The following is a 10602-nucleotide window of genomic DNA, read 5'->3' as shown; positions in this document are numbered from 1 at the left end:
TACTGTCCTAACAAGGCAATATTTATATAACAAAGTAGATCTTTGAATTTGCTATAGTTTTTCCCCACTCCTGCTATAGTAGGAGTAGGGTGTTTCTTTTCTTAGGAACAATAATTAATATAACTCTTTGTGTAATTGATAACCTGGACTGCTAGCCACAGAACAGTCAAGGCTCCTGTTACTAAAGGCTCAGCATTCTAGGAATTGGAACTTCCATACTGAAGATGCTATAACTTTATTTTTGCTGATGGATTAACAATGTCAACAATGCTTTGCTAATGAAAGAGGTTGTTTTCTAAGAGATAAATAAAAGAGAAAGGATTGATTGGAGTGAAAGGTTATTCTTGTCAGGAGTTGAAAACAACTAATTTCCAGACTGTTTAATGCATCAATCACAGTGCAGAAAATTAATGTTCTCGTTGCTAAGACCTGAATGTTATTGTTACTTGGCCATATTTTAGGCAGATAACTGAAATGGATGTGAGTTTAATGGAATATCTGTTGGTTCCAGGATTAATTTAAGTTATGCATTTCTTAGATGTTAATCGAAAGAAATACTAGAGGCCTACAATCAAAGTGCCAGTGTCTCTTGGACAGAAAGGCCACTGAGAAGAAGGGCCTGATTTCAAATTCTAATTAAATTATTTCTCATGCCAAAAGTCTTACCTGGCACTCTGGGGTCCCTACCAGTAAGAACTGTATAAGCTAAATAGGCATACAAACAGCTTAGTTTACAGCAGGGGTGTCAAACTGCCAGTCTGTGGGCCGGTTTCCTCATACCGAAGCTTGTGCCCACCCCATTGCCAGCAATGCAAAAAAGAGTTGCGATATGTCGCAACACGTCACATGACGTGGTGAGTTTGACACCCGTGGTTTACAGTGTTCGAGTCAACGCACTGTTGGCTAGAAAAGAGAAGCTAAATTCAATTCTTGCAAGCTGTTTATAGGAATATGGGGACATACATCAACAACATTGCTTTTGAATGGCCCATTAAATACCAGAGTTTCAGGAAGAACAGTGGATCTACATCCTATAGCTTAAACTAAAGTTTTTTGGGGGAACATAACCATAAAGGGCATAACTTCACCTGTTGGGATTGCTAGAAAAGTTAAAACACTTATCAAAAAGTTGTTTTTTGCCTCAAGTGGTTCCCCAAGGATCTCAAAACCTCCAACTTCAGGTTGGGATGTTTCACTATAAACAGAGTTGGTATACGGTAGAGTTTAATTTCCAGCTCATTTGAAAGAAAAATGGGGAGATTTGTGGTGGAATATTCACTGAATGCTCAACTTGGCCTCTATGCAGGACTCAGCACCAGTTGAAAGTCCGTCCCACCATGGCAAAAAAGTCCTCATTGTGCTGACTGAAATAGGTGCAGAGTCGTTCCAGCAGTAATTCATCCACGGTGGGGTGAGGTCGGCCTTTCGATTGGTCAAGGCAATGCCGTTCTCCTTTGGCCTGGAGGCAAAAGAAGCCTTTTGTTTCGTTGAAATAAAAGTTGTCTGGGCCCAGGTAAGGCTCCAGTCCCAGAAACTCTTCCACGTGACGCATTTCTGAATCTGGCTGCCGTATCAGGCCGCCTCCATCTACCACGTGAATCTGCGTCGTAGGGAAGAACTCCAGCCAGCGAGCCAAGTGTAGCGCGTAGAGGCTGCGCTGCATGGCCTTGTATTTGGTGTTCAGCTCTTGGCCCCTTTTCAGGATTTCCTCCAAGGACTGGTACGGTTTCTGCCGGGCTTTGCGGTTGTAGAGGATCTGAGTGTAATCGGACACCAACCTTTCCACGGGATCCCGCACAATCAAAAGGAGCTTCACGGAACGGTCCATGGCGTAGATCCGCTCTGGGGCCTCAAGGGAAGAGAAATAGCCCGGCGTCTTTTCCACAGTGATTTGAGTGCTGTGGGAATTGGGCATCTGTTGGCAGTACCAATCCAATCCCTTTTGGTAGTTCTCTTCCACGTTGAAGAAATGTATCTCGGAGTGAGCAGCTGCTATTTGGGGGTGTAGACTCAGCATCTCCAGCAAGGCCCGAGTGCCCCCTTTCCTCACTCCAATAATTATGCCTTTGGGTAGCCGTTGCTTCCAATCCTCATCCAGGGCATCAGAGTTGTTCCTTTTCCACTGGTCCAGCAGCTCATTCACGACGTCGGAGTCATTCCTCTTCCAGTTGGTCTCCCAGCGTCCTTCTTGTGAATAAATTTCACACATCTTCAGACATAGCAGCAGCAGGCAAATTCTGGCCATTTCTGACCCTGCTCTGAGACGGCAAGTGACAGATGCAACAGTTTTCCTCTAGCCTCCTCGATCTGACTCCCCACACACCGTTCTAGCTAGGAAGGAATCCTTCTGTAGAAAACTATGCTGCTTGCTGGTATTTCACATTCCAGTGCCCAGACTTGCAGCAATGCAGATAAGCCCTTCAGCAGAAAGATATTTGCTTGATGAAGTTGTTGACCCCTGAAAAAGATAGAAATATGGCCACAAAGCTCAGTACATTTAAACTCTGTTATTGTTGCTAAAGGCCAATGATGCAAGGCAAATCTAAGCAGGCAGATACGGGTTGGATTCACCTGTTGCGCTAAATCCTCACGTATTTGGTTTAGCACAGTGTATTAGCCTAGATTGGTAGTCTGCAAACCATAAATCACTATGTGTTTTAATATTTATTTCTTATCTTTTTGCAAGCCGCCCAGAGTTGCTTTATCGGTGACATGGCAGCATATAAATTTAATAAATGTAAATATGTAATAATTAAAATGTGGATGCTAGTTAGCTTTGGGTTTAATGAGTTGGGGAAATCTTGAGGAAGATGGCTGTATCAAGGCTTCAATGCTCCAGCTAGACCTGGGCCAGTGTTTTTCAAATTTGTCAACGTTAAGATGTGAGGACTTCCAACTCCCAGAATTCTGCACTCAGCCAGCTGGCTGGGGAATTCTGGAAATTGAAGTCCACATATTTTAACATTGCCAAGTTTGAGAAACTCTGATTTAGATCACTGCACAGTGTGTGCATTTTTCTGTCTTTTAAAAATCTTTGGGGTTATTTAGAGTTTTACAGCCCCCTCCTACATTAATTCAGCAAAATATGGATTACGTTGGTTGGCGTAAATCCGGATACACATCCCAGAACGTTGGTTCCTTTTACAGATTAGAGTTTGCTATTGATATAGTATACTTGGACTTCAGTAAGGCATTTGACAAAATGGACCAGAGCCCACTTCTTGGTAAGGTACAAGAGATAGACGGTACCACCACCAGATGGAGTCACAGTTGGCAGACCAACCGCATTCGGTGTAGTCCTCAATGAAACTACATCTACATGGAGGTAGATTCGCAGATGACACCAAGCTGAGGGGAATAGTCAACACTTAAGATTTAGAAGACAGAAAAGATTTAGAAGGATCTTGACAGACTTGAGCATTGGGCCCTATCCAACAAGATGCAGTTCAGTCGTGAAAAAAGCAAGAGATGGGTGAGATCTACCTCTCTTAAACCCTAATTATCTTTTGTACCTGCATAAGCTGCTTAAGTACTTTCCCCCCTGTGGAGAGGGAAGGGGGATTTCAGCCCTCCCTTTAGAAAAAGCAGTGACCGATTACCCAGGGGAGTTTTAAAACGTTGGAAAAAAATCTAATTGGATCCCAATTGGAATTTTATTTCCTAAGATTTGTGGACTAAAAAGACTTTCTATTCTCTATTCCCCGTTTTCATTTTTACTGAAGATCTGTTGTTTTTTTTATAAAACAGAAGTAAAACTGAAAAGATTAAAATAACTTTGGGGTTTAAAGGAGAGCTTCTAATGGTAGGGTGACATCTTGTGGCCAAACTTGATATTTCAATCTGTTAACGTCTAAAAGAGATTTGGCTGACAGCCCAGAAAATAGATAAGACACCTGCAACCTTGACATTAGAAGCTCAGCTATGCTCCCAAACTATTGTGGAAAAACAAAAAAACTTTCTTTTTGAAATCCCTGACTGTAAAACCTTTAGCCTAGCACACTATCATGGAAGAAAATCAGGAAGAGACTTTTCTGATGGAGGAGGATCAGGAGCAAATTCTTTACATGTTGAAAGAATTTCTCCAAACTCTCATTATAGCTGGTGAAGAAATAAGAGACTACAGAAAAAAAACAAGAAGGCAGTCGAGACTTGCAAAACCAAACTTTAATCACAATTAAAGAATTACCTATACGGAACGCAACAGAAAAGGTGGAACAATTAAATACTATGACAGAAGACTTAATTACTCAGCAAATACAGATAATGGAAAATCCAGAAAAGAAACATAATATGGGAAAAAGAAGATTTTCTATATAAACCAGAAGGAACCTGAGGTTCAAGAAGAACAGATGGAAAAGAAGACAAACAGCTCAAGACAACCACGTCAAGATGGAAAACCAAAGAGATGACCTTCTAGAATGGCTAGTCCTCTCAAAAAAATGGTGACTGGATGGTATCTTCAATGTCAAATAAAAAATATAACAATACAAGGAGATCTGTTTCATGACTCAAAAGCACGGACATGGAAGACGATCTGGCAAAGAAAAAAGCTAGAATAAGACTGAAGAAGAATGGGATTTCAGCCTACTTATGAGAATTAAAATGGAATAGACTTAAATAGATAAGATGTGTACTTTGAATATGAACTGAGATAAAGGAAATTATAGCCATTTAAAATTTAGAGGTACAAATATTGATAATTAAATTTGAATATTGATTTGTTCATAATGGTCATGTAAAGGTGATTAAGAAATATATAAGCTAAAGAAAATTGAAGAATGTAATAAATGAGTTTTTATGTAGCATTAAGAATAAAAATTATTAGCTCAAATACAAGATAGTAGTGTTCTGTTCCAGCCTACGACCGGCCCTGTTTGAATGTCAGGGACAACCCCTTTTTATAGTCAACAGGCTGGAAAAACCCAACCAAATTTATTTACAAAGAAATCAAAAGTTCAAACGAGTTAAACCAAAAGTTCAAACAAGAGTTAAACAGGAATAACAGACCAGGACTCTAGCAGAAGATCTTCAAACGGTTGCCTTCAGCAACTAGCACCTCCCACACCTTCCCCTTTTATCAGCAGTCCCAAGGTGTGGCTTCTCATTGCCTTCTCCTCCTCTCCCCGAGTTGCCTCATTGCCTTTCTCTGTTCTACTCTGCTGGATTGCCTCCTGCTCCTAGTGTCCCGGAATCGATCCAGCTGTGAATCATCTATGTCCAATACCTCATGCTCACACGGCTGAGTCTGATGAGGAACATGATGGGAGGGGCCAAGCTGAGAGTTCTGCAGTGCATCAGAGCCTCCCTCTGACACCACAGGCTCCCCAAACCCCTCCTCATCCTCCTCTTCAGAATCTTCAGACTCAGCTGCCAGTACCACAGGCTGATGCTGAATCACAACAAGTAGATACAAAGAGGAGGAGAGATGAAATATTAAACATTGAAATAAAAGAAATTTTGGTTACTAATTTAAGATATTTGGAAATTATTAGAAAATAAGATTATTATACCGTATTATTAATTTGTTGATGTAAATGGCAAGAACGGAAATAGATAAGAAATGTATCCTGAACATCAGATTTCGTGAGGAATTGTGATAAAGGGAATTGGGGTCATTTATTATTTGGAAATGAACAATATTAAATGTTAAATCTAAATATTAATGGTAAATTAAAACTGGGGAAAAAGTCATTAGGTTATTGATTGTCTAAAAGATTTGAGTGTTAATATAAATAAGATATATATATAAACTAAAAAGTATTGATAAAATGTAAGAAAGTTGCTTCTATGTCATTATTCGAATAAAAATTGTGTTAATTCAAATATGAGACAGCGTATATTAAGAGGAAAAGAGAGGAAATATTTACTGCATTAGGTTGAGATTTGTCCCAATCATATTTGTATGTAATTGGATTATTGTAACTCAGTCGCCAGGTTGCTTTTCAATTATGTAGTTGTAAGATTAGAAAACCAATAAAAAATTTAAAATAAATAATAAATAAATGCAGATATAGAATAGGCAGGACTTGGCTCAGCAGTAGTTAACCGTGAAAGGGATCTAGGGAACCTAGTGGACAATCACTTAAGTATGAGCCAGCCGTGAGTTGCAGCTACCAAAAAAACCAACACAGTCCTAGGCTGCATCAAAGGAGGGATACCATCAAGATTGCGAGAAGTGATGGTACCACTTTAGACTGTGCTGGTGAGACCACAATTGGAATGCTGAGTCTAGTTTTGGTCGCCATGATACAAAAAGATGCTGAGACTCTAGAAAGAGTGCAGAGAAGAGCAACAAAGATGACCAGGGTTCTGGAGGCTAAACTGTATGATGAACAGTTAAGGGAAGTAGTACGTTTGGTCTCAGGAAGAGAAGATTAGGGGTGACACGATAGCTACCGACTTCCTGCACTTGAGGGGCTGTCACAGAGATGAGGGGATCAATTGATTCTCCAAACCACCCGAGGGCAGGACAAGAAGCCAAGGGCGGAAGCTTGTCAGAGGTGCTAAGGAGGAATTTCTGAAACGGAGAACAATTAATCAATGGAAGAGCTAGTGAGTGCTCCATCCCTGGAGGTTTTCAAGAAAAGATTGGACAGCCATGTGTCTGGGATGGGATAGGACCTCTTGCCTTGGGCAGGGGGGTTGGACTAGAAGACCTCCAAGGTCACTTCCAGACCTAGGATTCTATCTCTCGTCTCTAAAATGGAGTCTCTGACTGAGAAATGGATTCCTAGGAAGCTCACATTAAAGAAACGCTGCACTCTCAATTGTTATGGTTAGGAGAAATCTGAACATAAGAGCAGCCACACCTGTGAGTTTCTTCCTCAGATGGCACTTGGCTCCCTGCTGTCTGGGAAGCATCCCTCCCCTGTTGCTTTCAAGCTGTAATGTTTTCTTTTTAACGCTCCAAGGCCTCCTAGCATAGCTGGCTGTACTTTTTGTCCTTCAAACAAAGGCAAACCAACCTCCACTTGGATGCTGCGGCTCGGCAGATTCAGTGCCAAGTAGAATTCCTGGGTCCGGGTGAACTGAGCCGAATTGCACAACTACTCAGTTGCATTGCATTAGCTAAACAAAACATCAGGGAAATGTTTGATTTTCCAACTTTGGGTGGAAACAAAAACTGGCCTTCCAGCTCTCAAGTTTCGGTCCACACAGGCAGTCCTCAACTTACAATCGAAATTGAGCCCAAAATTTATGTTGCTACGTGAGACATTTCTTAAGGGAATCTTGCCCCATTTTACGGCCTGTCTTGCTGCCGTTGCTAAGTGAATCACTGCGGTTGTTAAGTTGGTAACACGGTTGTTAAGTGAATCTGGCTTCCCCCATTGACTTTGCTGGTCAGAAGGTGGCAAAAGGGGATCGCGTGAACCCGGGACGAGGACTACCTGTACATAAATAAATAAATGAAAACATCAGAAAGAACAAATAATTCTCTGTAATGTTTCCCTCTACAAAACTGCACCCAGGTTTATTTTAACTGCATCGCAGGATGCTCAGTTTTGGCCCTTGGCCAACATTTATTTATTTGTTTATGCAAACAAAAAAGCAGCAGCAATTTCAAAAGAGAGAGGAAACCTCTGGCGGTCCCCGTGCTTGGTTGCCTATCTCTGTGTTAATTGCGGCACCATTTTTGCCTCAACCTCTGATTAGTCCAGTTCTGTGAATTTCACACAAACAGAAAGAATGAAAGATACGGCATTCTCATAGGTGCTGAATCCCCCCCCACTTTTTCTCCTCCTCGCCCTCCCCCCCCTCCCCCCCAGATGATTCATGGAAGCCTCACCTTTTCCTGTTAAATGAGACCCCAGGGGTCAGACTAGCATTCTTACTTGCGTGGATCTGCCTGCTGAAATTCCTCCCCAGAGCTCAGCCTGGCGTCACTCCGGGCCTTTGGATGCCTTGAACAGCATGAAGAGAAGTTCAAGGCAGCCCCTCAAGGGCCCATCCCGTTTCACAAAGTGCTTCTGCTGAGCTCTAAACAATTTCAACGCTGCTAAAACGCTGGTCGGAGGGGTTTCGGTTAACGTAAAGTCTCCTGCTTGAGCAGAGGGTTGGACTAGAAGACCTCCAAGGTCCCTTCCAACTCCCATTCCATTCATTTCCATTCTATTCAGTAGGAATAGAATGGAACCCAGATTGTTGGGGGCAATTAAGCTGACTTTGTAATAATGCCGCTTGGGGGTGTGTGTGTGAAAGCCCTAATAAGCAGGCATATACATAGAATGAAGGCTACTGCTAAGCTTGTAAGCCGCCCTGAGTCTTCGGAGAAGGGCGGGATATAAATGGGATTAAAATAAAAATAAATAAATAAATAAATACTCTATTACAAAATTAAATAAATTAAATCAGCATGGCTGGCTGGGGAATTCTGGGAGCTGAAGTCCACAGATCATTAAGTTGCCAAGGATGGACATTCCTGCTCTAAGGTAACAGCATTACCTTGATTCCAGGAAGGGCCAGGTTTCAATAAAATTTAAATTTCAAAATAAATAATAGATGATAGATAGATAGATAGATAGATAGATAGATAGATAGATAGATGATAGATAGATAGATGATAGATAGATAGATATTGTAAACTGTCCAGAATCGATTTGAATAATGAGATAGGTGGCATTATCAAATATACAACAGAGAATAACAAGATTGGAAGGGACCTTGAAGGTCTTCTAGTCTTCAAGCAGGAGACTGCATACCGTTCAGGACAAACGGCTGTCCCGACTTTTCTTAAAAACCTCCACAACATCTGGAGACAAACTGCTCACTGTCAAGAAGCTCTAGGTTGGATGTCTCTATAAGGATCTTCAACCTGTAACTTCTTGTCCAGCCCTCAAGTGCTTTGGAAAATAGGTTGGTAAACTCCCTCTTCTCTGTGACAGCCCCTCAAATATTGGAAGACTACTATCATGTCATCCCCAGTCTTAATTTCTTAGTTAGATTGGACATACCCACTTCCTGCAATAGTTCATCATATATTTTAGCCTCCAGTCCCCTAATAAAATGTGTTGCTCTTTTCTGCGCTCTATTTCTATGGACTCATAGAACATAGAATAACAGAGTTGGAAGGGTCCTTGGAGGTCTTCTAGTCCAACCCCCTGTTCAAGTAGACGACCCGTACCATTCCATACAAGTGGCTGTCCAGTCTCTTCTTAAAAGCCTCCAGTGATGGAGCACCTTCAGCTTCTGAAGGCAAGCTGTTCCACCAGTTAATTGTTCTGTTAGGAATTTTCCCCTTAGTTCTAGGTTGCTTCTCTCTTTGGTCAATTTCCATCCATTGTTTTTCGTCTTGCCTTTTGGTGCTTTGGAAAATAGTTTGACCCCCTCGTCTTTGTAGGAGCCCCTCAAATATTGGAACACTTCTAACATTCTCCCCTGGTCCTTCTTTTCTCTAGTTTAGACATACCCAATTCCTGCAATCATTCTTCATGTTTTAGTCTCCAGGCCCCTAATCATCTTTGTTGCGCTTCTCTGTGCACGCTTTCCAGAGTCTCAACATCTTTTTATATTGTGTTGATCAGAACTGGATGCAATATTCCAAGCATGCTCTCACCAGTGCAGTATAAAGCAGTACTAATACTTCATTTTTCCAGGATTCTTGCTATTATTCCTGTAGGAATAGGATAGCGACTAGACAGGAACAGATCTTAGGGAAAAACAGTGACTTGGTTTCATAAATACGGAAAGTGTCATGTCAGAAGGCAATAACATGAAGGACACTGGCCTGCACTTGAATTAACCATTCACACATCTATAATAATAAGTTGGAAGGGACCTTGGAGGTCATCTAGTCCAACTCCCTGCTCAGGCAGGAAACCCTATACCATTTCAGGCAAAAGGCTGTCCAGTCTCCTCTTAAAAACTTCCAGTGTTGGAGCATTCACCATCTCTGGAGGCGGGTTGTTCCACTGGTTAATTGTTCTAACTGTCAGGAAGTTTCTCCTTAGTTCTAGCTTGCTTCTCTCCTTGACTAGTTTCCATCCGTTGCTTCTTGTCCTGCTTTCAGGTGCTTTGGAGAAGAGCTTGACTCCCTCTTCTTTGTGGCAGCCCCTGAGATATTGGAACACTGCTATTGTGTCACCCCTCACCCTTCTCTTCATTAAACTACACATACCCAATTCCAGCAACCGTTCCCTATATGTTTTAGCCTCCAGTCCCCCAGTCATCTTTGTTGCTCTTCTCTGTACCCTTTCTAGAGTCTCAACATCTTTTTTACATTGTGGTGACCAAAACTGGATGCATTATTCCAGGTGTGGCCTTACCAAGGCATTGTAAAGTGGTATTAGTACTTCACATGATCTTGATTCTATCCCTCTGTTAATGCAGCCTAGCACTGTGTTGGCTTTTTTGGCAGCTGCAGCACATGGCTGGCTCATATTGAAGTGATTGTCTACTAGGACTCCGAGATCCCTCTCACAGTTACTACTATTGAGCAAGGTACCACCTAGTATAGTATACCTGTGCATTTGATTTTTCCTGCCTAAATGTAGAACGTTACTTTTTTCACCACTGAATTTCATTTTGTTAGATAGCGCCGTGTTCGAGTCTGGCTTTTTCAGCCCTGTCTAAAGAAGCAGAGATTGAATTGGGGCCCACTGCATG

The 10602-nt window shown here is 41.7% G+C and overlaps 2 protein-coding genes across 3 annotated transcripts in view; both read right to left on the bottom strand.

Annotated features, from left to right (window-relative positions):
* Window positions 1-103: 103 nt before the first annotated feature.
* Window positions 104-7136, bottom strand: LOC310643697 (heparan sulfate glucosamine 3-O-sulfotransferase 1-like). The gene is made up of 2 exons (XM_083368213.1): window positions 6966-7136; window positions 104-2458 (listed from the first exon to the last, which is right to left on the bottom strand). Exon 2 carries the CDS (start codon window positions 2243-2245, stop codon window positions 1310-1312), a length of 936 nt encoding a protein of 311 aa, XP_083224339.1. The 5' UTR covers window positions 2246-2458; window positions 6966-7136; the 3' UTR covers window positions 104-1309.
* Window positions 4300-10602, bottom strand: part of POLM (DNA polymerase mu) — a 33628-nt gene continuing 27325 nt past the window's right edge. The window contains exons 14-15 of one of the 2 annotated variants that reach the window (XR_014493123.1): window positions 5008-5389; window positions 4300-4534 (exon numbers count right to left, since the gene is read on the bottom strand). The gene's annotated coding sequence lies outside the window, so the exon portion shown is untranslated. Of the gene's footprint in view, window positions 5390-10602 lie in introns of both variants that reach the window. The other variant, XR_014493122.1, reaches the window with a different exon arrangement.

The sequence above is a fragment of the Vipera ursinii genome (genome assembly GCF_947247035.1).
Source record: "Vipera ursinii genome assembly, chromosome: 8".
Taxonomy (NCBI): Eukaryota; Metazoa; Chordata; class Lepidosauria; order Squamata; family Viperidae; genus Vipera; species Vipera ursinii.
Note: the sequence above shows the minus strand (reverse complement) of the source record. Positions and strands in the feature narration are given on the sequence as shown.

What these genes read in the sequence shown, in the direction of transcription:
- LOC310643697 (XM_083368213.1), bottom strand. Translation starts at nt 2,245, where the DNA reads ATGGCCAGAATTTGCCTGCTGCTGCTATGTCTGAAGATGTGTGAAATT.